Source organism: Dunckerocampus dactyliophorus, chromosome 20 (assembly GCF_027744805.1).
Source record: "Dunckerocampus dactyliophorus isolate RoL2022-P2 chromosome 20, RoL_Ddac_1.1, whole genome shotgun sequence".
Lineage (NCBI taxonomy): Eukaryota > Metazoa > Chordata > Actinopteri > Syngnathiformes > Syngnathidae > Dunckerocampus > Dunckerocampus dactyliophorus.
This window is the reverse complement of record NC_072838.1, coordinates 16,312,023-16,336,944: the sequence shown is the minus strand read 5'-3', so window position 1 is coordinate 16,336,944 and position 24,922 is coordinate 16,312,023. Positions and strand designations below refer to the sequence as shown.

At 42.1% G+C, this 24,922-nt stretch overlaps 1 protein-coding gene across 2 annotated transcripts in view; it reads left to right on the top strand.

Annotated features, from left to right (window-relative positions):
• The window catches only part of cks1b (CDC28 protein kinase regulatory subunit 1B), a 44,549-nt gene that overhangs the window by 1,884 nt on the left and 17,743 nt on the right, over positions 1-24,922 (top strand). Inside the window, exons 4-5 of one of the 2 annotated variants that reach the window (XM_054763842.1) lie at positions 743-796; positions 928-955. In XM_054763842.1, coding sequence (XP_054619817.1) covers positions 743-796; positions 928-955 — 82 coding nt within the window. Of the gene's footprint in view, positions 1-196; positions 886-927; positions 956-24,922 lie in introns of those variants that run through there. The other variant, XM_054763843.1, reaches the window with a different exon arrangement.

The following is a 24,922-nucleotide window of genomic DNA, read 5'->3' as shown; positions in this document are numbered from 1 at the left end:
ACAGGCAAGCCTGGCTTCACCTTGAACAGGCCTCGCTAACTCTCGAAACTCTTTGCTGCACACCATTTAAAGAATTAATAAAAAAATGTCACAAATAAAAATGCTACTTTATTATATTTCGCATCCCAATGTCACATCAGCCATTTTCCTTCTCTAAACACTAAGTGCCCCTACTTCTTTTCTTTTCACCATACAGAGCCGCACATCTTGCTCTTCAGGCGCCCCCTGCCCAACACGAAGTAAAACAATCCAAATGCACACATAACTCCATGCAGGATCTGCCTACAAGACTTAAGTGCCACACATCAACTCACTTGAAAAGTAGCCGACACGCTGTTGGATTACAAAGCTCTTCTTGCGTGATGTGCGACCTGGAATTTTTGGGGACCAAGAGGAAAAAAAGAACTGTTAGTAATTGTGATTGTGGAAGGAACATTACACCGGGGGTATGAAGAGAAGGAAAAGGAAGGAGGGGGGGAAGAAAAAAAAAAAAAGACTTCTGCACTGCTGTGCTGTTGACAGGAAATCACCTCATCTTGTGCTCAACCTCCCTGCATGTTCTCAGTGCTAAGATGTAGGATGTTGCTCAAAAAATGGTATTGTAAGTCCATGTAACATCAAAGTGCAGCTTTGAGTGACATGTTGCTGCTGGGTAGAAATGCCATTTTGTAAGTGAACACAAATGACATTTTACCATTTATTTGTCATGCGCATGACAAGCTGCATTTGTTTGTAATTAAAGGTGACCCCCAAAAAAAAGAGCATGCTGTAGGACTGAGTCGTATCAAATCTGTTGGTGAGTTGAGCAGTATTTATGAATGTTGCCCTTTACGTAATAAATGTGAAACCTTTTTAAATAAAAATAAAAAAAAAATTGGACTTTTGCCATTTGTCACTGTGCAACCTACTGAAATCAATGTCTTGTAGGGGATTGCTTTGTTACAACAGCCACAAAGTAAGTAAAATACGTTACATCAACCATACATAGTGCAACATCAAGGCCGGGTTGTGCAGTGGTCAATGGAATATACAGAAGACTTTGTTAATACAATGATTCACAGCTGCTTTGGTTTCCTGGTCTTTGCCTTGGCAAAAAAAACAACCAAAAACTTGTGCTTTGTATGAAGGGGATTTTTTTTTTTTGGTCTTCTATTGATATTCCTTCACGTGACAACATTCTGGCGTGCTATTTTAAATCCCCTTTTTTAAGACTGTTTCTTAGTACAGTCGTCCCACTTATCATGGGTTAATTGGTTCCAGACCCGACTGCGATGAGTGAATATCTGCAAAATACGACTTCAATATTAATAATGAATCAATTGAATAAGTTAGTAGTTAGAGAATAGAAAACCTGTTTATGACTTTCTAATTACAATCTTTACCATTATCAGAGCCCTGTAGACATGAAGTAACACCCCATAGTCACCTTTACACTCCTATTTTGTTTACACCACATTGCTCCACTGTAATGTTATGTTCGAAAAGAGTAGGAAATTTTTCCTGTAAAAGTAGCTCACATTTTCTACCTTACAAGATTTACTTCCTAACTAAACTGGTAGATTACACTTCTGAGAAACAAGACATGCCATTAATAACTTTACACATTAAGGTCCAGACACTTACATGACACTTTGTGTTGATAGTGTCTAAACTTTAATCAATCCACTGTAATAATGTGCAGGCTACTGGGTCTCTGCATGGACACGAAATGGCCATGGCTTTAAACATCAGCGAGCTAACTAGTTATCAGTTTATTTACTTTATTCTAAACTTAAGAGTTTAAAATGGAGTGGGAAGGACGAAGCCAAAAAATGACCACTTCCACACTGAATGGGAGAATAAATTATTTTCACGCTTACATCGGTCATGCCATGGCTGACTCCATGCAGCGTGATCATCTAAAGTCATGTCTCAATAATGGAGCATTACTGACTCCTGGCCAGAATACTACATATGCCTTTTTAAAATTTCAATATTTAATATGCGATAGTCAACCACAAAACAACAATCATTTACAGTATTCATTAACTATTGAAAAAAATGCGAGGGTAGTGATAATTGGACAGCTGTAGTCTACTGCCATTGATATGTTGAATGTGTCGAGCTTATCTGTTGTTGATCCTTCGAAAGTATTTGCCTGCAGGCATTTTATTGATTATGTCAGATGTTTCAGTGGAATGTACGTCCTTGTCATATTTGGAGGTGGTCCACGTCGCAATGCTAATTACTAGCCAGTATATGGGATTTTCAATGTAAATTAGCATCAAGCAAGCAAATTTGTTTATATGCGTTTTGTTGAATGCCACAGGGAAATTATTTTATATAAGTGATAGTTGATATGCTTTATGTATGTTCAGTGTTTCAAAGTAAAGGCTCTGGTTTCTTGACTGAGAACCTATGGTTATGGGTTAATTTCTTTCGAACATGCATACAAGTTGTATTATAATACCTCATATGTCACAATTCCACGTCCAAACGGAGTAGGAAGAAGCAAAGCTCATTCAATCCTACCCCATCCATTTCACATCAATTACACTACATGAATTCACCCCCTATATTTTAAATGTAATCTTTGCTACGATACAAAGGAAAATGATAAGGCAGTACAACAATGTGGTCAAATTGTTTGCTGAGCTGCCAAGTAGAGACAAAACGTTATTAGGAGCAGACTAGAAAACTTATTGTTCCTGAAATGTTCATAAACTTTATTTTCCACTGCCTCAAATTCAGTCTTTTCATTAAATGTTAAGATATTTGAGTTGAAAAGTGCCGCTGCCTGTCACTAAGGGGTGATGGTTGGTCCCGCAGCCAACCGGTTGAGAACCGCTGCACTAGGGAATATAAACAGGCTCACATATTACTGTTACACCATTAGAAGAAAAAGTCAGTTTTGCATAAAAGGGCGGCGGTAATTGAAATGAGAGCCTTGGCCTTAGGAAGCCCACAAGTCCAATGCTTTTTAGCTCATCAACTTATTGACTGCTTTAGGCAAAATGCATTTTTCAGCATATTTGACAGTTTGTGCGGGAAATGCAGCTTAAACAGCGGGGTGGCTTATGGCACTTTGAACCTCTAACAGTAAGTGTGTTTTTTTTTTTTTTTTTTTTTTTTCTATAGAAAACACTCAAAACCCACAATCCCATTAGCTTTTAGAGAAAAGTCATTGCATAATCATGAACGCATTCACAGGGTTCATTCACCTGTTCTACATAATGTACAGCAAATCGATGCAAAGAAAGGCCTGTAGGGGGCAGTGCAACACAAAACATAGCACCCAACCCCGCCCGCCCCATCTCTCGGCTCTTGCCGCACAGAGCAGAATTTTCATGACTTTGAGTAACATTAATATACTGAACCATCCTCTTTCTTTGTGTACATTCAATTTAAAATAACTGCTGTTTCTTTCCGCTGTGGCACAGTGCTCTACACAAACAAAAGCCAACCTGTCCCACATGCACCAGCTTGTGTATAAAAGAGCCCCAAAAACAACAAAAAAAATAGCTTTGACTTTGCGGCTGCTGCAGTCAGAATCAGTAGGGGTTAACCACACAACTCAAAGCTAATGGAGCAAAGAAAGAGTTGTGGGATGCACACAGCCTGTCTTGACAATTCCTGCAAAATGTTGCAGAGGTAATCATCGGGCCGGTCAGCAATCTGAGACTCCTGCTGAGATCCAGACATCTTTGAAGCCTTAAGGTGTGGTGGAAAAAAAAAGCTTGACGGTATCCATGAATGATAAAATTGCTTCCTGTTGCAATCGCAGAAGCAAATGATAACCTAAGTCTGTGGCTGCATTTACAGAACAGCTAAGAGCAGCAAAATGAGCCAATTTACTAGGCAGGTGACCTTTTACTGGCAACGTGCCTTATAACATTTACATATAATCTCATCCCCCTATCCCCAAAGTCCCCAAAGTTTGACCTCCAGTAAACATCTAGTCGCTGAAATTTGATTTTTGGCATCTCAATTCTTTGCATTATCGATTAAACTGCATATTATTAGACTGACGGAAAGATTTTGCACAGGCTTTGTGAAAATGTCAGCAAATGCCAATCATAAGGCTTTTCTTGAAAAATGACTCCAACTATGTTATTGACAAAAGTCTTGCTTTGGACTTTTCTATCAGCCTTGTTTTAGGCACCAAGCCTTGTTTTAGGCAATATTCAGCTACAGTAAATTTCAGCTTTAAATCTCCCATGCTGGCTGCTGGAGGTGGAGGTCAGGTGTATTTTTTCTTTCATGACTCCCTCTGGAAAATGGATCTCACACCTCTGTTAGAGCAGGGACATTTTTATCAATTGTTAACACCTGGGAAGCAAAACAAACACGATTTTTTTTCCCAGTAACCTCACAGACAAAACATTAGTAGAATTCTAAATAGGGGTATGCATATTGCGGAATGGTGGTTCAGGGTTTTGCAATCATTTTCAGCTCAAGGCTCATTTTTTGTTCCTCCCCAGGACCCAAACGCACTAAAACGATCATGCACGATCACAAGGTTGACGCATACGGTGCATAAACTAATGACAAAAAACACAAGACATGCATTTACTAGAACAACCACAAATCAAAAAGATATTTTGCTTTGAATGTGTCTCTGCTTCATGATTTAGTCGATTTGAAAATGGACCCACAAACCATTTTGGGTCCCGGCCCCAAGTTTAGGAAACGTCATTTAGTTCAGACATGAGCAAATATAAAAATAATTGCAATAGTTTCTGAAGCACTACCTGATAAGCAGCGCCTACAAGTCAGAGTCCATGGTTCTCGCCCGGAAAAGGGTGGATTTCCACCTCTGGGGCGGGGATCAGCTCCTGCCCCAAGTGGAGGAGTTGAAGTACACCAGGGTCTTGTTCACAAGTGAGGGAAGGATGGGACGTGAGATCGACAGGCGGATTGGTGCGACGTCTACAGTCATGCAGACTGTGCGGCACAGCTCTCGACTTACCAGTCAATCTACGTTCCTACCCTCATCTGTGGTCATGAACTATGGGTAGCGACCGAAAGGACAAGATGGTGGGTACCAGCGGCCAAAATGAGTTTCCTCTGTAGGATATCTCACCTCTCCCAGAAACACTGTCATCCGGGAGATACTCCTCCGCATTGACAGGAGCGAAATGAGGTGGCTTGGGCAGCTGGTTCAGATGCCTCCCGGACGCCTCCCTGGGGAGGTGTTGGGGAAGACCCAGGACACGTTGGAGAGACTGTGTCTCTCAGCTGGCCTGGGAATGCCCCAGGATCTGCCTGGAGGAGCTGGACAAAGCAGCCGGGGAGAGGGAAGCCTTGGCTTCTTGCCTTAGGCTGCTGCCCCCGCGACCTGACCTCAAGTAAGCTGAAGATGGATGGATGGATGATTTCTGAAGTGAGAGACTCTGCGCTTTCCAGCGATGTATGGGTCATAATAGTAATCATATGGACTTTGTCACAGCAACTCCTTCTTGGTATAAGTTAACCACATCAATTTGAATAGGAACCTCATGAGGTCAGTGCATGAGCAGTACAGGATGGAAAGGTCATTGTGTCCATAACACTTGAGATTGCAGTCGTTGTTTGTGTTTTCCCCTTTCTGACGGCCATGTGCAATCACGTGTTTGTCTAATTTTGAGCCCGGGACCCATTGTCTTTGTGCGTTATTTGAGACTAAAGACGTTTGTCTTTATTTGAGAGTCGCCTGCCTGCGCCACGCTTCTTTCACATCAGGATTAAATCCAACAAGGCAATCCTTTGGTGTTTTCCCAGTCACAGCGTTGTCCGCTTTCACCCGAGTTGCAACGGAATGGAAACATAAAGCCGCATTTAACTGAAGGGGGGTTCAAAGCAGTGTTTCTTTAATTAATAGATAGACAAGGCTCTCTTGCTCGTTTGCTGCGATGGGACGCTAATTACGTAGCTGATGCTTATCGTTATCGTGTTACTGTACCAAACGATACCGTGGCAGACTAAACCACTTGGTGGCAATGTGGCGTTAGGGTGTACTGTAATTTATGAGTATTGTGAGTATTAGGGCCACAGTGAGGGGGAAAAAAAATCTGAGATTTCGAAAATAAAGATGTAATTTTTAGAGGAAAAACAAGCACATTTACGAGATTAAAGTCGTAAATTCACGAGAAAAGTTGTAAATTTCCAAGAAAAAAATGAATAAAGTTCTGAGAGTATAGTAATAAATTTACATACAAAAGTTATAAAGTTACGAGAATAAAGTCAAACGTTTCCGGGAAGAAAGTCGTAATATTACGGTGTCATACGTGTCCGAGGGAAACTAGAGCATACAGTAGCTCTTCAGGAAGGAAGGAAACTTTCCTCTCGCTTCAGGCAAGCTTTTATTTATAACGTGGCGGCAAAACGGAGCAGCTCAACATTTAGCAGTTGGATTAGCATCGCACTACCGCCTTCCTTAACCCCGCCCCCTCCACATACCCAAGGCCAACGCCACGTGAGCTCACCCTTTTCTGAGCTGTCTCAGGCAATGCCTATAACGTAAAGTTAAGACGTTTTTTCTCGTACATTTACAACTTTATTCTTGAAATCTCTTAATTATTTTAATACTCCGTCACATGCATTGTCTTTGAGACAGCCATGGGTGGGGTGTTTGGGACTTATGTGACCTTTGGCCTTGTGCAAAGATAATACTCCGCCTTTTTTTTCTCGTAAATTTACGACTTTATTCTCAAAATCTCCGACCCCCCCGCCCCAATGTGGCCCTAATACTTTGTCGTAGTAATTGTTGTCGTTGAAGTTGGTCAATTACAGTTTTATCACACCGCCAACCCTTTAAGAAAAACGATTACAAATACAAAAAAAAAAATCATAAATTGTCCGTTGTACCCTGATGGTACGCCATAATGGATCTCTTTGGAAGGTGCAGGTGTACCTAATGTAGTGGAATGGAATGAAAGGTGCTGACGGGAGTGTAATGTGGTGTGCTTGATGGAGGATAACGGGGTGACGGGATGTGTTCCAGGTGGGGGAAACTTAAAGCTGTGACAGAAGTAGAAAAAGGGTGAGCAAGGCGAGAAAGAAGGTCAGACTGGTTAGGAAAGTGTGAGAGAAGAGTGGGGGTGTTTATGTCTGTCTGGGTGCCATTGACACAGTGGGGGGCGCCTCCGAGAAGGAAGCCAAGTTTGAGTGCGGAAGATTAGAGAGCTGTTTGGAATGATGGAACAAAAAGCCCCCCAAAATTGCTCCATTAGAGTGTCCAGGGAGGGGAACCTTTTAGATCGGGCCCCAATAGCTCTCAGTCAGAATCTGTCAAAGCAAAAATGTCAATTAATAATCTGTAGCGCCACAGACATCCTGTGAATAATGCATGCCAAAATGTATTATTTAGTTTCTTATTGACTATGAAAATATGAGACGCTCGGCCGCCTCCTGTGACTCGCAACATTCAGGTAAATGGTCCGCCCTGAATTATTTAGACAGTTTCCCCGCGCAAGAACACAACAAATCAAGCGGCAAACAATGCAGTCTGATTGGATTAGCTACCGCCGCCATATCCAAAACACCATTTTAAAGTAGAAGTACAGGCAGCACACTTTTTCTCATCTCAGATTGGAAATAATCACACTTTCACTCTCGTGTTTAAGTGGTCCCGATAGGACGGTAGAATTGGCAGCGCCGGGACTAAATGAGGACATAAATTAAACTTCAGAGCCCGTCGTGTTAAACATCGCATTAAAGTCGCTGAACCGTGGCGGTGAAGCTGCGAAGTGGATAGCTTGCCTGAAATAGACACTTCTGAGGAAAGCTGGACACCTTTTTAGATTCTCAGGATGATGGACTATATTTTACGCTTTACTCTTTTTTTTTTTTTTTTAAAGTCACATTTAAATGAAGGTATCCAAACAACAGCTCATTTCACTCCCGCTGTTTGCTGTGTCGCCCTGTGTGAACGAGAGCTGCAACAATTAATCAGCGGTTAATTGATATACAGTATCCTCTGATTTCAGCCTCTCAAATGTGAATATCTTTTCATTTCCTCAGTCATCCATGAAAGCAGACCTATTATCTTCCTGTTTGATGCAAAACAAGATATTCACATACATTAGCTTGGACTTTGGAGTGATGGACGTTTTTGCCTCTTTTCTGATATGTTGCGGACCACACCACTAATTGCTTCATATTGATTTGGTCCGTTTAGGGCAGGGGTGTCCAAACTTTTTCCACCAAGGATGCAAGGGAAAAAAGCACTGCATCTCAGCTTTGTGAAAAAGTGTGTTACTAGTATGAACTTTGTGCTTTTTTTCCTCCCCGTTTTTGCTGTTTTTTTTCTCCCAAACACCGTAGTTCAACTTTCCTTTTAAATAATCTTTGTAAATTTGTAATATTATGACGTTATTCCGGGCCGCCTGGTGGTTAGCGTGTTGGCCACACAGTCAGGAGATCGGGAAGAACTGGGTTCGAATCTCCGTTGGGCATCTCTGTGTGGAGTTTGCATATTGAGCCAATAAGGGACACACCTGGTCCCGCATTGCCACGAGAATCAACACTAGTCTGTAAAACCTCAATGGTTTCAGTTTGACAGCTTGACACAGGCTACGCCAATCGATGCCAGCATGTTTGATCACTACTTTATCAAACCTGTTGCTGTTCTGCTTTTCTTCCATCTTTGTTTTTACACGCTTTGCTTGGCTGCCACTGGCGCGAGCCAGCTAGCTAGCGTTATCCACCTAGCTTCTCGTCTTCAGACTCCAGATGTGACATTTGGTTTTAAAACAAACAAGCAATGCGGTTAGTTCAGAGCTCGTCTTTGTCCCACGGGGAAGTGGATATCACATTCATGGGGCACGTGCTAACTTTTTCAAGTGTCACTGAACAATTTTGCTCTCTTGTCATTATACTAATTATGGCTTGTCCTCCAAACGCTATCTGTGTGTGGTTGTTTAATGAACATAAACACAGTGTGTGCAGCCTTATGATGGTGATACTGTCACAGGGGCCTTTTAGCTCGCAAGCTGATTTTGAGTAGCTCACAAAGGGTCACTCTTAGTAGTGTTACGTTGGGCACAGTTTATGTCCCCAACAGGAAGAGGGTGGGCAGTAAGTTGACATACGGTAGCTTGTAGTGACCGACCAATCGTCGGTGGATCTGCACCAGGGCGATAAGGTTGGCCAGGAGTGTTTTCGGTGCCAGGACAGTCTTGACAGTCCAATTATTTGTCTGTGTGAAATGCACGGACAAATAAATGCAACATCTATCATTACGCCATTTATTAACTCATTTATTTTATTAACTCGTTAACTCAGTGAGTAAATATTTATTACAAGTAGATTTTAGAATAACTGTTTACATTGATGTGTATTGATTGTTATTAACTGAGTGTCTTAATATAACTACAGTACGACTATAACTGTTTTATGATTAACTGAGTGAGTGATTACAAGTAGTTTATAGAAATAAAGCTTTATTAAACAATTAGCTGAGTAGATGGACAAAAGTTTAAGTATGTCAAACAGAAATAGTACGAGCTCACACATAGGGTACACTCAGCGAAGGCCAGGCGGGACCAGCAGTCAGATATGGGAACAAAAACAAGTCAGTAGGCCTGAAGACAGACTGGGAAAGTATGTGCTCTTTGTGCAAGAAAAGTGTCAAGTCAGTGAAAGCTGCGGCTATCACCTGCTGGCGTCACAACTTTGCCAAAGAATCCAGGAGACCGTTATCTGGGGACACACTGGCGCCAATAGTCTGACGGAAACAATTACGTATAAAAAGGCAGAGGGGACTAGCGATTGGGGCGGCTCTCGCTCCTTCTGGTCAGGAAGCCACGTTAGGAGGGACGGCTAGCACGCATATCTGAAGAATGTGAAATTATTCTGTCTGAGTTCTTTTTCAAGACATTTTGTAAATCAAGTACCAGTGTGTGTGTGAGTCTTCTTTCCTTCTCATAACTGGACATTAACGAACACGTAAGGGGACGTGAAATTGGCTTAATTAATTTTCTAAAGTGGTCCTTTTGACCTTTGGTAGGTTGCGAAGAATTTCATCTTCAGCAAGTCGATAAAGGATTGCATCGTCTGTCTCTTATTCTCGATGGGAATGTTTTCTCCTGGAATGGATTGTGTGATCTTGGAGGATGTGCTGTTTAATTCCCTGTTAGTCTTTAAACACATTTCACATTCTAGTCATGGCTAAAATGAAGCTACTGATGAGGTCAGCTGATGTGGCATTTAGGGATACATCCTTGACACGCCTTTGGTGGTACCCTCACGTGACTTCATCTCCTTAAGTGCCACGCACAGAATTAACCAGCATTGGCCGAGCACTTCTCCTGATAAAAAAACAAAAAAAACAAAACCTCTGCCTTTTATGGAGGCGGCAAGCCGGGCCAGGCATCGATCTGGCTGTGAGGTGCAACCATGGCGTTGCCCGTTTTAACGTGTTTGGACTTGGATGTGTCGCTGCTGAGCTGTATCGATCTGTCTTCTGCTCTGGTAAATCGGGTGCGATTGCTTTTTGCGTGTGCTTGCTTAACAGAATATTGAGATTGGCACCCAGGAGTCCCTCATCGGGGCGATTGGTAATGTGTGTCGATAAAGCAGCAGAGGTGAAGCTATGTGGCCTCTTCATGCTGCAAAGTATACTCCAATGACAGAAGAAAATGCTCCCATATTCTACCATTCTTTTCCCACAAGGCTCTGCGGCGACACGATGGTGTTCTGATTGATAGTTGGCACCGCTCCAGGGTTTATAGTCGGACAAAATAACAAAAATAACAAGGCAGAGCTCTGAAGTGGTGGGCGGCCCATCCAGCTAGGGGCGGGCCAGAAGCGGATTCATGGCCACGAGGAAGGAGGTTTTTCCCAGAACTTCCAAAAGTGAGCATTCGCTCGGAAGTGGAGCAAACAAGTGAGGGAGATGATGGATTTTTCTCACGTTTGGCGCTCATAAACAGGCTCTCGGGATATATATTACAATTAGGACATCATTAAAAAGTCAATTTTGCATAATAGAGGACCTTTAAACAGCCACCTGCTGTACCGCTATTTCTGTGAGGAAATGTATGCTAAGTCCTTTCCTGTGTCCTCCCTGAGAGAGCATCAAGGCTTAAATATCATTTTCAAAGGAAGTTAAAAATGAAAATCCAAATGAAATCCTTTTTTCCACACAGTGACCTGTCTGTGTTTCCCCCAGAGCACGGCGAGAGGTCAGTTAGAAATCAATTTCGGGCTAGACTGAGCGCTTCATCTTGATTTTTCAACCTTGGCAGGATCCTTTTAGTGGGCTCTTTGAAACATCAGCGTTTGACTGCTCTCTTTATGTAGAACAAGGCCAGTCACACAAAGTGAGCACTGAAGCGGCTGTACCTGTTGGTGTGGTCTTGATATGCGAGCGGGCGTGCGGACATGGAGACGCCGCTATTGATCAGCGTGAATAATCTTTGCTCGCCTCTCCTCTCAGGCCTCTTGGTGGCAACACCTCTCCAAAATGAAAGCAATCAATCGCAATGCTTTAACGACCCCGCATGACTCAAATGTTATTAATTGGCCGGCCTGTGTGGATTTATCTTGTGTGGAGTATGGCGCTGTCTGACCTATTGACCGCTTGTGAGGCTACACAGCCTCCCCCAGGATGGACGACACATCCAACTAGAGCTTAATATGAACTAAAACCCCAGCAGGTTTGCCTGTTCACTTGTGTCGGCTAAAGAGCCTCTTTGCATGAGAGATATAGCGTTGTAGACACCCACACCCACTTTCCACTCCTCACTGTTTGTAATCCAAAACACATTTGAGTGTGATGCTTGTCAAATGGTCGCCGGTAATCAGACGGGGTGGGGGATCATGAATAATGCAAAGCAACATGTCCGACTTTCATTGTTGACTGTTAGACAGAACCAGAATGCTTTCAACAGCTCACAAAAATGTAACCATTTTGACATATATATATATATATATATATATATATATATATATAAAACTGATATGAATATATATTATTTAAAAATGTAAATAATAATTTACATTTATTTTTTACATTTTACATTTACCAGCATTCAAAATAAAAATAGACTAAGCTAAATTAAATTAAAAAGAACAAAATATAAGATAGATATGCTAAACCTTGTGTACAAAATGTACATGTATGTGGACATAACAGTAAATAATAATATAATAAGAATATATTAATAATATAATAAGATAATTGATAAGATTTAATTATTTATTACATGTAATTATTTGTATTTGTCTACAATTTCATTTTTGATAAGTAACTAACTTTGAATTAGTGTGATTGTGTGTATTGTTTCATTCTACTGGCACTTCTCACCTGCAGGGGAAATGTTTTAAAAACGTCCCATTTATAGTCAGTAAATGTACCCTTAGATAGCTTCTGGTGCCGCTACTTTTTTCCTCACGCTTTGAACCCCTGCATCTTATACTGTACAGTGATGTGGCTAATATATGGGCACGCTGTAATCTCGCGACATCATTTTGCGCTTCGTGCACACACCCTCACCATGGAAAACACATGAAGAAATGCATATGATGCAGCTTATAAGTTAAAGGCGATCGGTCTAGCAACTTTTGCTGAAGTCTGCCACAGTGAATCCTGAGAGCCTGGAGCAGTTTAAAAAAAAAAAAAAAATCCACCATAACCAACGGTTTTCGAAAGGTAGGATTACTGCGTGATGGACAGGACGAGCTCAAAGGCTAATTTGCCTCAAGACAAAAAGTGACAACTGAGACCGACAACCAAAGAGCGAGGGAGAGAGAGACTGGCAAAGTGCGCAGGGAGGGAATTATGAGGCTGTTCAATTCATACGCTGAAGAAGATGAAGACGGCGATGAATGACTTTTCTGGTAGGCTACTATTTAACTAGCTGTGTTACACGCACTGTTCTTTGGGGAATAAAAAAAAAAAATTAAAAGTAAAACAAAACAAACTTTCTGCGTACTAAATGTTACAACATGGACACCTGCGGCTTATAGGCAGGTCTTTAATGTAGTGGGTGCAGTTTATATTCCAGTGCGCTCAATAGTCTGGAATTTACAGTAATATAGTACGCCTTTTAAAATAAAGACTTTTAAAAATGTGTTCTTTTCCTGTATGCAAAAAAAACAACTGTGCACTCAAACATGGCAGACAAGCCTTATGTATGATTTTCTCATTGGTTGGGAATCTCTCTTTTTTTTTTTAAATCTTACTGTTTTTATAATATGCACAATTATTTTAAAAGACAAGTTTCAAGTCCTTCAGCATCTATGTCAGTTTACTACTACAGTGATCACTTGCAATGCCTTTTGAAATGCCTGGTTGCAGATGACTGCATTGTATCCCACCAGGCATTGAGGAAAAAAAATAGTCATAACTTCATCAGCATAGATGAAGATACTCTTAATGTGACATACAAAAAGACAAGTGTTAGAACTGCAGTGTCCCTCTGTTGGATTCATTCGAATGAGAAATCGGGGGTGTTATGTGGATTATTAGTGTTGTTGGTTGTTGGGAGCGAGAGACTAATTACAATTGCGGCATTTAATGGCGGGAGTGCTGCTGAGGAAAAAGATGCCAGCTCGGCTCTGACCCCCCGGGAGAGCGACAAAATGCCCACCTGTGATCTCAAATATCGAGTCTTAAAATGGAGCCAAGAAATGCGCGTCTAAAGAGTGCGCGTTAAAAACTGTAATCTTTCCCGACACTTCACTGCTTGCTACTGCCATGACAAGGCGCCATTGTTATCTCAGCGTTAATGCTTTTAGCCTCTTTTTTTTTTTGGAATTGGCTGTCAAACTGGAACGTGGTCTCCACGACGAGGCTTGCACCAGTGGCTGTAGCAGGCTGTCTAGCTTTAAAGATAATCTCTTAATTGGGGTCTTTGCTAACGCTGGGGCCAAGGAATCCAGAAAAGGTGAAAGATATCGGCAGCTAATTATGCAGCCACTGTAGCGTTAGTGGCGGCCTATTGTCTCTCCCGTCTCCCTCTGTGGACTCTGTGACATGGACTCGCACTGCAAAGCCAGCACTAAAACATTTGTGAGCGTACCAGACAGAAAAAATGTCAGAATCAACTATCTAGCTTCTTTAATCCCCACTATGCAGAACATACATCTTCTTCTACTAACGTGTCAAAATGAAGTCGGTTTGTCTAAGACGGGGGTGTCCAAACTTTGATATTTTTCCAAATATGCCATGGGCCAATAAAAAAACAAAAAGCTGCAAATGCCACACAGGCATGACTTTGGATGTTCTTGGGGACGACCATCAAATCCATGACGGTATAGACGCCGCAGAATTCCAAGACTGGGGGGAAAAAAAATACAGTGAAGTCCGAGGCAAATAACAGTGGGGAAAAGAGAGTAGATGGTGAGAGTAGTTTGGTTCCGGTAACTGCAGATCATAAAAAACACGAAGGAAGAGGAAGAGATGGGGGATTAGTGCCACTCCAGGAATGACAGAATAAGAGGAGTGGCGGTGGGAATCCTGGGAGTTGAGGTGGGATTAGTTTTGCTTCAAGGGCTGTAGGGGATTGAATAGTGGGGAACGGGAGGTGTCATGAAAACAAAACCTCTTATCAATCAATTGTAGACAAAGTGAGACTAGGGACACACTCCCAGTCTGCTGGGATGTGTCTATTTACTGGACCACACTGTGCTGATCCATGAATGAGTGGAGGGATAGACCCTGAATCTTAATTCCTCATTTTACCGAGACATTTTGGACAATTCCCATGCTCCAGAAAGGCATGGCTGGATGAGGCGCACCGCCAACATCACTGACCTCTGACCTCATAAATATTCTACTGGATGGAACGTACCAGAATTCCCATAGACACACTCTCAATTCTTGCAGAAAGTCTTCCTAGCTGAGTGGACACTGCATAGGCACACGGTATTTTCTTCCATTTCCACTTCCTGTAGGTGGAATAACCAGGTGTCCCAAACTCCTACTGTGTCCCTACTCTTTTTCGGTCATGTTGAATTGTGAAAGTGGAAGCATGTGATGTACTTCAGTGTAACTTTAAGCGTGTTTAAACACACCTAAAACATAAACAGTCGTCATTTACTCATTTATCGCAGTTAATTGTTTCCAGACCCGGCCGCGATAAGTGAATTTCCGCAAAGTAGAATTAAATACTTATAGATGCAATATTTTCATAGTTGGAGCATAGAAAACCCGTTTGACTTTCAAAATATGGTTTTTACCATGATTGGAACCCAGTAGACATGAAATAACAAACTGAGTAGGAAAGAAGGACAAAGAAAGAAGCCAAAAACATACCTCAGCCACTTTCTTTCACTGTCGGACATGCCATTGCTGACTCATGCACTGTTAAGGTATTGTAATGTAACGTAATGCCTCATCAATGAAACATTACCAGAATACTACATATATAACTTGTCTTTGAATATTTTTGGACTAATAGGCCATAGTCAACCAGGAAACAGTGATCATTTATTCTTTCATTTATCAATTCATCGAAAAACTGTGATGTTTCAACTGCGAAGATTCCTTTTTGGACTTTATGTTTCCCAAGCGGCAGTGCGCCAAAGAAAAGGAAAGCCATCACCTCGGAAGTGAAAATGAACATCATAAAAAGATTGAGGGAGGAAACACGTCCACCAACATTGGCCGGCCATTAGGTCCTAACTGCTCGACTGTTGCTGCCATCATTAAGGATAAAGATGACTGAATGGATTCCTACGTTTTTACAAGGAGATCTGGGAGCAGAAAAGGAGGTTATCCTTCCAGACTAGGTAGAAAGGCCTACGCGGCAGGCACAGGGTTACAAGTAACACAAATAATAATGGATTAGATTCATTCATTCACTCCTCAGTCACACTGGTGGTCGTAATCTTTCGCACCTGCGTCCTCTCTGACTACCACTAAACATTCATTCATTCATTCATTCATTCACATTCATACACCAGTGTGAGCAGCACTGGACAAGGTGGGTCTGGGATGGAGGAAGCAGGGATGGAACCGCCAACCTTCCGGTTTCTGGATGACCTGTTGCGCCACAGTAAGTTGTTCTCTTTTTATTACGGTTTCATTTCATTCTTCGATTGCATTTTTTATTATTATTTTTTTTTTACTACTGTTAAAAAAAAACGCTCTGGAAGGGGAGTAACAGTATCGGCATGCGCGGTCCAAGCTGTTCAACCGCCGTGACCATCAAGGATAAAGATTGTATCCTTGAACATGTGGAAGGATCTGCTCCTATGAAATTGTCAGTGATAACTTGCATCTTCTTTTCTTACGGTTTAATTCGATGTTGTATTTAAACATTTTATCTGTATTTGATGTTCTGCGTACAGTTTGAGTGACTTAGGGTTTAATGTAAGCATGACTGTAGGATTGACTGTAGTTCCCAGATGTTTGCATCTCAATACCCAAAATCTAAAATAGGCTTTCCACAAACATACAGAAATCTATTGCCTAAATATCAACTTATACCTTTTAACAAGAACACAACAGATTGTCTCTCCACTTAGGTACGTACTCAGTGCCTTGTGCTATATGTTCTACCGTATTGTTTTCTACTGTAGGCCCATTAACAAACAGAACATTGTAATTACCTCCGTTGGTCCAAAGCGACTTTGCAGCACATGAATCACAATGAACATCTGCTCCCCCCCTTTTTTGTGTCTGCGGGGAGGAATTTATTTTTTCACCCTGCAAATGGAAGATTTGCCTGTGAGATATTTGGCCCTTTTTATTGAGGCCATCAGGGGAGCCCTGAACATCAAAATAAAGCTCATCGGGGTGCTTTTTCTTTGCATAGAGGCCTGGAGAAAACAATGCAATAACAAAACCTTTGCTTTCTTTTCTGGTCTATTTTTCAAGGTGACGTGGATAAGCATACATTTAGATTTAATGGTGGTTGTGTGTGTGTGTACATATATTAGTGTTAAGGCATTACCTTTTCACATGTAATCAAATGAATTACTATTTCAAATGTGACAACACTGGCATGAAATGTGGTGCGTTATTATGCACTGATATCTAACAGCTGTTATCCGCTGGCCGGCTCTCTCACAGTGATGAGATGTTTGCAAACAAGCCAAGTCTATTGAACGTCTCTTTTAAGTGAACGCTGAGAACCGATTTGCAGATATGAGAAGACTGTATAAGATAAGAACAAGGCCGTCTTATACTGTATGCAACTGAGAATCAGTTCAAATCGTTCACTTAAAAACCCGTTCAAAAAACTCAACTTGTTCGCAAATGTCATATCTGAGCCGATTATTGGTCTAAAAATATTGAAAGACAAGTTATATGTAGCATTGTGGTCACTAGGCATCAGTAATGTCATGAGACCTAACGTTAGATTGCATTACCTTTCACACTACATGAAGACTGGCTACTGAGCCAGCAGGGCCGAGCCGACATGCCATGGCTGAGACAGAGTGGGGAAAAAAGGTTCTCTCTCATTCCTTCTGGAAGTGATAAGTGTTTTTTTGCCCAGCCGGTCTACATGTGCTTTGTAGACTTGGAAAAGGCTTTCAACTGTGTCCCTTGTGGTGCTCCGGGAGTACAGGATTGGTAGCACGCTACTGTACTACATGCCATTCGGTCCTTGTACAACCGGAGCAGGAGCCTGGTTCGCTTTGCCAGCAGTAAGTTGAGCCTGTTTCCTGTGAACGTTGCCCCTACGCCAAGGCTGCTCTTTGTCACCGATTCTGCTCATAATTTTCATGGATAGAATTTCTAGGCGCAGCCAAGGTATCAAGGGAGTCCAGTACGGGGGTCCTTAAGATCTCGTCTCTGCTATTTGCAAACAATGTGGTCCTGATGGCCTCATCGGGCTGTGACCTTCAGCGTTTACTGGGGTGGTTTGCATCTGAGTGTGAAGCTTCTGGGATGAGACTCAGCACCTCCAAATCCGAGGCCATGGTTCTCAGTCGGAAAAGGGTGGATTGCACACTCCGGTTGGGATTGAGGTCCTGCCCCAGGCGATGGAGTTCAAGTATCTTGGAGTCTTGTTCACGAGTGATGGAAGGTTGGAGCGTGAGATCGGCGCAGCGTCTGCAGTAATACGGTCGCTGTACCAGACCGTCGTGGTGAAGAGAGAGTTGAGCCGGAAGGCAAAGCTCTCAATTTACCTGTCGATCTATGTTCCCACGCTCACCTATGGTCATGAACCTTGGGTCGTGCCCGAAAGAACGAGATGGCGGATACAAGCAGCTAAAATTAGCTTCCTCCACAGGGTGGCTGGAGAGAGAGGGTGAGGACTCAGTCATCCGGGAAGGGCTCAGAGTTGGAGGGGAGCCAGTTGAGGTGGCTCCTGCATCTAGTCCGGATGCAGGAGCCACCTCGGGCATGCCCAGCTGGGAGAAGGCCCCGGGGCAGACCTAGGACACGATGGTGGGATTATGTCTCACATCTGGCCTGGGAACGCCTTGGTGTCCTACTGAGACTGCTGCCCCCGCTACCCGGACCCGAATAAGCAGAGGAAAATGGATGAATGGTTGCTAGCTGTGTACTTAATGTTGTGGCCTATAAGTGCACACCCCATATTGAATTTCCGTCATGACTAAGCAATATTTTTCTGATAGATTTTGCCATCATGTCGTGGCAAAAGAGGTGAGGTGCTGATGTTGGGCAATAAGACGCAGTCGATGATGAGGTGATGGATGAGGTTAGGGCTTATTGATGGCAACACTTTGGGGGCATTTGCGTAAAATAAGAAGGCTGTATTTATAATACAAGACAAAAAGAGCAAATGAGGCTATCATTTGCACAAAAAGCAAGCAGCCAAGCAGACAAAAAGTCCAGTTGCTTTCTGTCTCATCTCCTCCTGTCTTCCCCTTCAGAGGAGGGCCAATTAAAGTACATCCCAAGTTCCTCCTTGGCTCAAGCAAGACTCTCTCTAGGGCCGCTAATTAAACACAAACCTTCCCCTTCTTCCTGTCTCTTTCTTCCTGCCCCTCTCCATCTGCCAGCCCTCCCTTGCAGCCTCTTTTCATCAATTCATTTGTTCCTCCTCCTCACCTCTCGTCCTCTTTGGCTATTCGTCACGGTGCAGGCTTGATGTCCGCACGGGGACAGTCGTCCGAGTCAATCTGTACAAAGCAGCGGACTTGTTATTCTCTCCTGATGGTGTTAAGCAGAGCGCGCCGTGACCCTGCCGGCCGTGTAGGGCGATATAGGAGGATGTCCAGCTCTGACAGTACTTTCTAGCAACGATTCTGCCAAACTACTGCTGGCTCATGTCTGCTGTGGAGCCGCTGACACTGACAAGCAACCCCGTTAATGGGAGTGTCATGTTACTCTTTCCTTCTCCCTGTTAGGACACTATGGGGGGGAATATGGAGCCTCGTGGAAACACTCACCCAGCCTGGCAGCACTCTGCACTTTGCAGGCAAACAAGACATTTGTCATCCATGCCAAGAAATTATGTCATGTTGGATGACAAACGGCAAAAAGCAAACAAAAGTGAAAATACCATGGAGCTCTTTGTTTGTTCATGCATCCCTTTGTAGGCTAGCAAGCTACTTTCCAGTTCATGAAGTATGATGTCAGACAACAGGACTGTCCTAAAAATGCTTGATATTGGCTTTTCTTACAATATCTGGTATACCAATATTGTCCATCACTTCATTTCCAATACAGCAGTCCCTCGTTTATCACGGGTAATTGGTTCCTGACCAGACTGTGGTAAGTGAATTTCCGCAAAGTAGGATTCAATATTGATGAATGGAATATTTTCATAGTTAGAGCATAGAAAACCTGTTTACGAACTTGTAAATACATATTTTTAACATTATTAGAGTCCTCTAGACATGAAATAACACCGCTATAGTCACCTTTACGAATATTACCCAATATAGTAGACGTAACAGAAAATAAGACATATAGGACATAAGACTTGTATGTGTTGCTGTACGTGTTCTGGTGCTAGGGGGAGCTCATTGCCTGGCAGACAGGAAGTCGGGGGTTCAGAGTTGGGTTTTAGCTTGGTGTGTGTTACAGCCGCAACAGTAGCTTGTGTTTTCATTAGGGATTGTTGTAAAACTAAAATTAAAAAACAGCTTTTACCCACAGGCCATCAGGCTTCTCAACGAAGCGCTCGCACACGCCGCACGCAACACACGCACACACTCAGCACTTTTATTTATTTGTATTAATGTCTCTTCTGTTGTTGTTGCTTAATTGATTGGTATATATGTTTATGTGTTTATGTTTCTTATGTTCTTATTCTTTCTTGTGTTTTCTTTCTTTTCTTGGGAGAATGAACAGAATAAGAATTTCATTGCATAGTGGAACTGCTGTTTTACTATGCACATGACAATAAAACTCTTGAATCTTGAAAATTACATTATTTTTCTTTAATACTTCAACTTTATGCATTTTTTCCTCTTAATATTATGACTTTATTCTCCTAATGTATTGTCCTTATTCTCATAAAATTACTGCTGTTTGGGCTGTTTCAGTTTTATTTTATACAAATATTTCAACTTTCTTGTACTTTACCTACAACCTACATTTCCTACACGTGCTAATATTTTCTGTTTTGTTTGTTTTTCATAATATTGCAATTGTTACAAATTATATTTTCAGTCTTCAATATATCAGGTTTATTTTTTTCTTTTTTCCCCTCAATATTATGACTTCATTCTCCTAATATTTGGTCTATTTTCCAGGGGCTGTAAGTGGCGGCCGGGCTGCACTTTGGACACCCCTGGCATAGATACACAAACAAAGATGCCTTATCTGTAGTGAATAAAGCATTTTTGGACCGATGAAGTGAAATGTGACACAGTGGCTGGGAATTACTGGTTTCATGACTTGATGGGGCAAGTTGTCTTTACAGCTCGCAGAAAGCACGAAGAAAGATGCAAAAACACTGCAGAACATTTTAAAAATGCACACGCTGACACATTTCATGTGCGAGAGTGTACGGCCGCAGCAGAGGGTCAAGGAGAAACTCGGTTGCCATGGCTTGCTACGAAGGCGAGCGAGGAGAAAGCTCGGAGGATATGAATAAGGGAGCCGAGGGGAGCAGTGGGGGGAAGAGGCCGTGTGGAGACAAAGATGGATGGAGTGAAGAGTCAGGCTGTACGAGGGCACAGTGAGAGACAATTCGTTGATGCTTTGGAGGAGAGAAGATGGCAAGTCAAAAAGTTTGGCGAGGATAATGAGCCCGGACAGGAAGGAAGAGCCCACGGCCATGATGATGGCGAAAGTGGACTATTATTGGAGAGAAATACAAGAACCAAGCAGCTCAGCACCGTTTAGGATGGCGGCATCATTCCAAGCGTAGCGCTCCTGGATCAATATTGGTGACAGCATATTGGTGATCAATCAAAGTGCCAAGGCCGGATTGATCAGGCGCCCGTCAAATGTGACATAAACAAGGCCTCGCGGTCGATATGATATTAATGCGTACGCTGGGAGACAAACACGCTGTGTCTCAATTATCTGCTCCTTTGGACACACTTAAATGTCTTGAACTCAACTTGCAGTCAACTGTCACCAGTATTACACCGTGACTTTAACAAACACAAGCCACTAAAAACAAGATATTTCTGTCATTTGGTCAAATGCACAAAATATAAACATCACTGCCTGTGAATTCAGTTGGAATTTGTACCAAAATCAAATCAAAGTCAAGCGTAAGTGATTCATTAGTACGTAGTACTTATTTAGGAGACGTCATGGTTTTAATGAACAGCGAGCGGCAAACTACCATATCTCCTCAAATAGTGGCCTCCGCTCGAATAGACGCCCTTCCTCAATTGTGAAGTGCGTTTTTTTTAAATAAACCAAAACACATAAACAACAAAAAACCAACCATAATGTATTGTATTTGACATCATTTGAAAATTACCACTTACTGTAGTATACAGTACAGTATATCGTAAATCTAATACTGTAGTACACTACAAGGCAATGTGCTAGTACTTTTTCTTTCTGGTTGTACAGAGAAAATATCACAGTCTGCATTTAAGTTTGTGCCACAAAGTCAAAAGTAAGTAAATCATTAGTGAACAGTACATATTTACATAATATATAGTCAAGGAGATAGTAGAGATACACTATCTTTTTTTCAAACTGATACCGATAACTGAGGACCGATATGCTGCAGATAACCAACAACTTTTAAAATTTAGATTTTACTGTAGTTTTTGCACACCTGGAGGTAACATGCTCCGAGCAGCCGGTGTGATTCCATGGAGGTCTGTGGAAAACCTTTTGCACTTTTCAAACGCCGCAGCGCTGGCGTTTCAGGTGGCTGATAAGGTTTTTCGTGTGCTCGATGTGTCCACCCCCCAATCGCAGAGCATTTGGTACAACCAGCATGCGAAATGTCTTCCTTGGAAATGTGAACCAGCTCAGGGAATAATTATCGGTCCGATAATTATCGTGCACCCCTAGTAGATTGTGTGTGTGTGTGTGTATAGATATACTGTAGATATACACTATACCTGTAAAATTCAGAAATATTTTAGGGTTGTCTTTTGTTCATTTGTGGGGAAAATACTGGTAAATATTAAATAAATTTAAATTTTTATTTAAACTAAGTCTATAGTTTGTCACCTATATTGTGTTTTTATATTTAACTTGGTTTTTTTAATACATCACATTTATACAGTGCTTTATTTTTGCTACTCAGACGCTGGCGTTTTTATATGAATTCATATTGATGTCATTGTATTGTTTTATAATACAATATTAGTAATAAAGTATGCTGAAAATCATTAAAAAATATGTTTAACATAAAATGGAAATAGCTGAAGCGTTGCTACGCTAAGAACATTACTTTGTACACATTCATTTTTTATTCTAATTTTGGAACACTGCACTGTATTAAACATAAAACGCATACTGTATTACAATGAATGGAAAAAGACATCCTGGTGGGTAGGCACTGCCCGCCCCTGCCCTCAATGCAATGTTCCCACTGCAGGGCCTAATGAAGAGGCCATTAGCTGCAAAGTTAACAACCCAAAAAGCAAATAGCTGCAAAACAATCCGATACTATTCAGCGAGAGGTGGCTTAATTATAGGCGTGCGCTAATTACGCCAGCATGAAGTTGCGCCTGTACCATCGTGATAATGAGACGGAGTGCGCTGGGGTCGCATTAGGTCTAAAAATCTTCATCCCAGCTCTGATCAGCGTGCAGCTCATTTGATGGCAATGAGCCTTGAAGATCGATACACCAACGCTAATGGAGGACCGAGTGACACTGATACATGCTTATAAACTTGGCGTTATGGATAACCCTTGCTGACCCCGCGTAGCTGCATGCAATTAAACGATAACGCCTCTAAAGAGAGAGCGAAGTAGCTCAAAGCACGCTTGCTCCTTACAGCTTAATGACGCTTCCTCAGGTTTGTGGCTCCGGCTTGCCGAGCACAGGGAGCGTTCCTAATGCGCCATTATGACTTCCACCAGCCGCCACCTCAGTCAAAGATTGGTAGCGTGATTTCCGTGTTTAAACCCTGGAGGAGAAGGCGGAATGGCCAAAGTGACCAGATCACAGCAGCCCTAACGGGGCCCATTGTAGAGAGAATGGCTCATTAAGGAGAGCCAGGAGACAAGCCAGCGTGCTGAGGCGTGCAAATAACACACAAATGACAACACAGTATGCATGTTAGCGCTCGCCGCATCTATCGGCTTCTGAAATGAATGTCCTGATGCATACTCGCAAATGAAAACACTGCAGGGGTGGAGAACACAAGCTTCTAGCAGGAGCACTCATGAACCAAAAACCTCCGCAAAAGGCAGAATCACTGCATAAAGGACCATTTGTTCAACTAAATTTGAGCGGCCACATCCAGGATTTCTTTCTGAAAAGCAAAAGTGAATAAAATCAAAGAAGATAAACGTTTTTCTATGGAAAATTTTACACCCTTCCAAACTGGGTTAGATCTGGATTAAGTTTAGTTTGACTTGCATACATGTCACATTTCAACTGTCCATCATTTGACAGTACATTTGGAAAAAAAATCCATCGTCCATTATAATAAAACGTCAAAATTATATAGGAAAATAAAAAAAAAACTCTTTAAATGTTTTAAAAAAGAATAGAAAAAACATGATAGAAAAAATTGCTACAGCATTTATTTTATAATACAAATGACTTCACCGATGTCCAAAACCAAATCCCAACTCGTGGATTAGCCTGCTAGCAGGATGGCAAAGGATGTGCACCGAAAAGGGAAGAGGAATGTGTTTGACGCCGAAGGGCTCCACTGCTTCACTCCACGGGCCATCTCTCCATCACGAGGCGTCAGAGAGGAAAAGACGAAATCTCCCGCAAACCAGCGGAGCATCAGAGCGAGCCCGGGCCAGGAAGTCAGAGGCACAATCAAAAAAAGAAAAAAAAGGAGGAGGAATGGCACAAAAACAAGCAAGGGAGAGGCACAGGAGCATGAGAAGACACGGATGTTCCAGAAGACATCCTCCCCTCTGGTTCTCCTCCTTCACCTTTGCAATGTTTTTGGTCGCTTCACGGCCCTTTGCCTCCGCCAGCCTTGTGTCCAGCTTGAGTTTCACGCCACAACCGTGGGATAGAGCCTCTTGTGACACTTGAACAGCTGACCTTTGAACCCCACACAACAGGAAGAAAATACTCTCCTTCCGTGAAAGCAAAAACTAAGTCCACTCATTCTTTCCACGGCATCCTTGGAACTTGAACACAATCTGTTCTAATGGGAGCTTCATTCAATTTCAATTGAAATGGAATTGATCCATAATCCATAATGCAGCCGGTAGATGACATTAGCTTACGGTACATTTTGCTGGTTGGAGTTCATGTCTGAGGAAGAGACGTGTTTATTATATTCATTTATTTTATTTATGTTTTATTTGTATTTATTTATATTATTCATATTTTTATTAATACTTTCATTTTATTTTTACTTTGATTTTTACGTGCGTGTTTTTTCTCCGGTACTCCGGTTTCCTCCCACATTCCAAACAAAAACATGCATGTTAGGTTAATTGGCGACTCTAAGCTGTCCATCGGTATG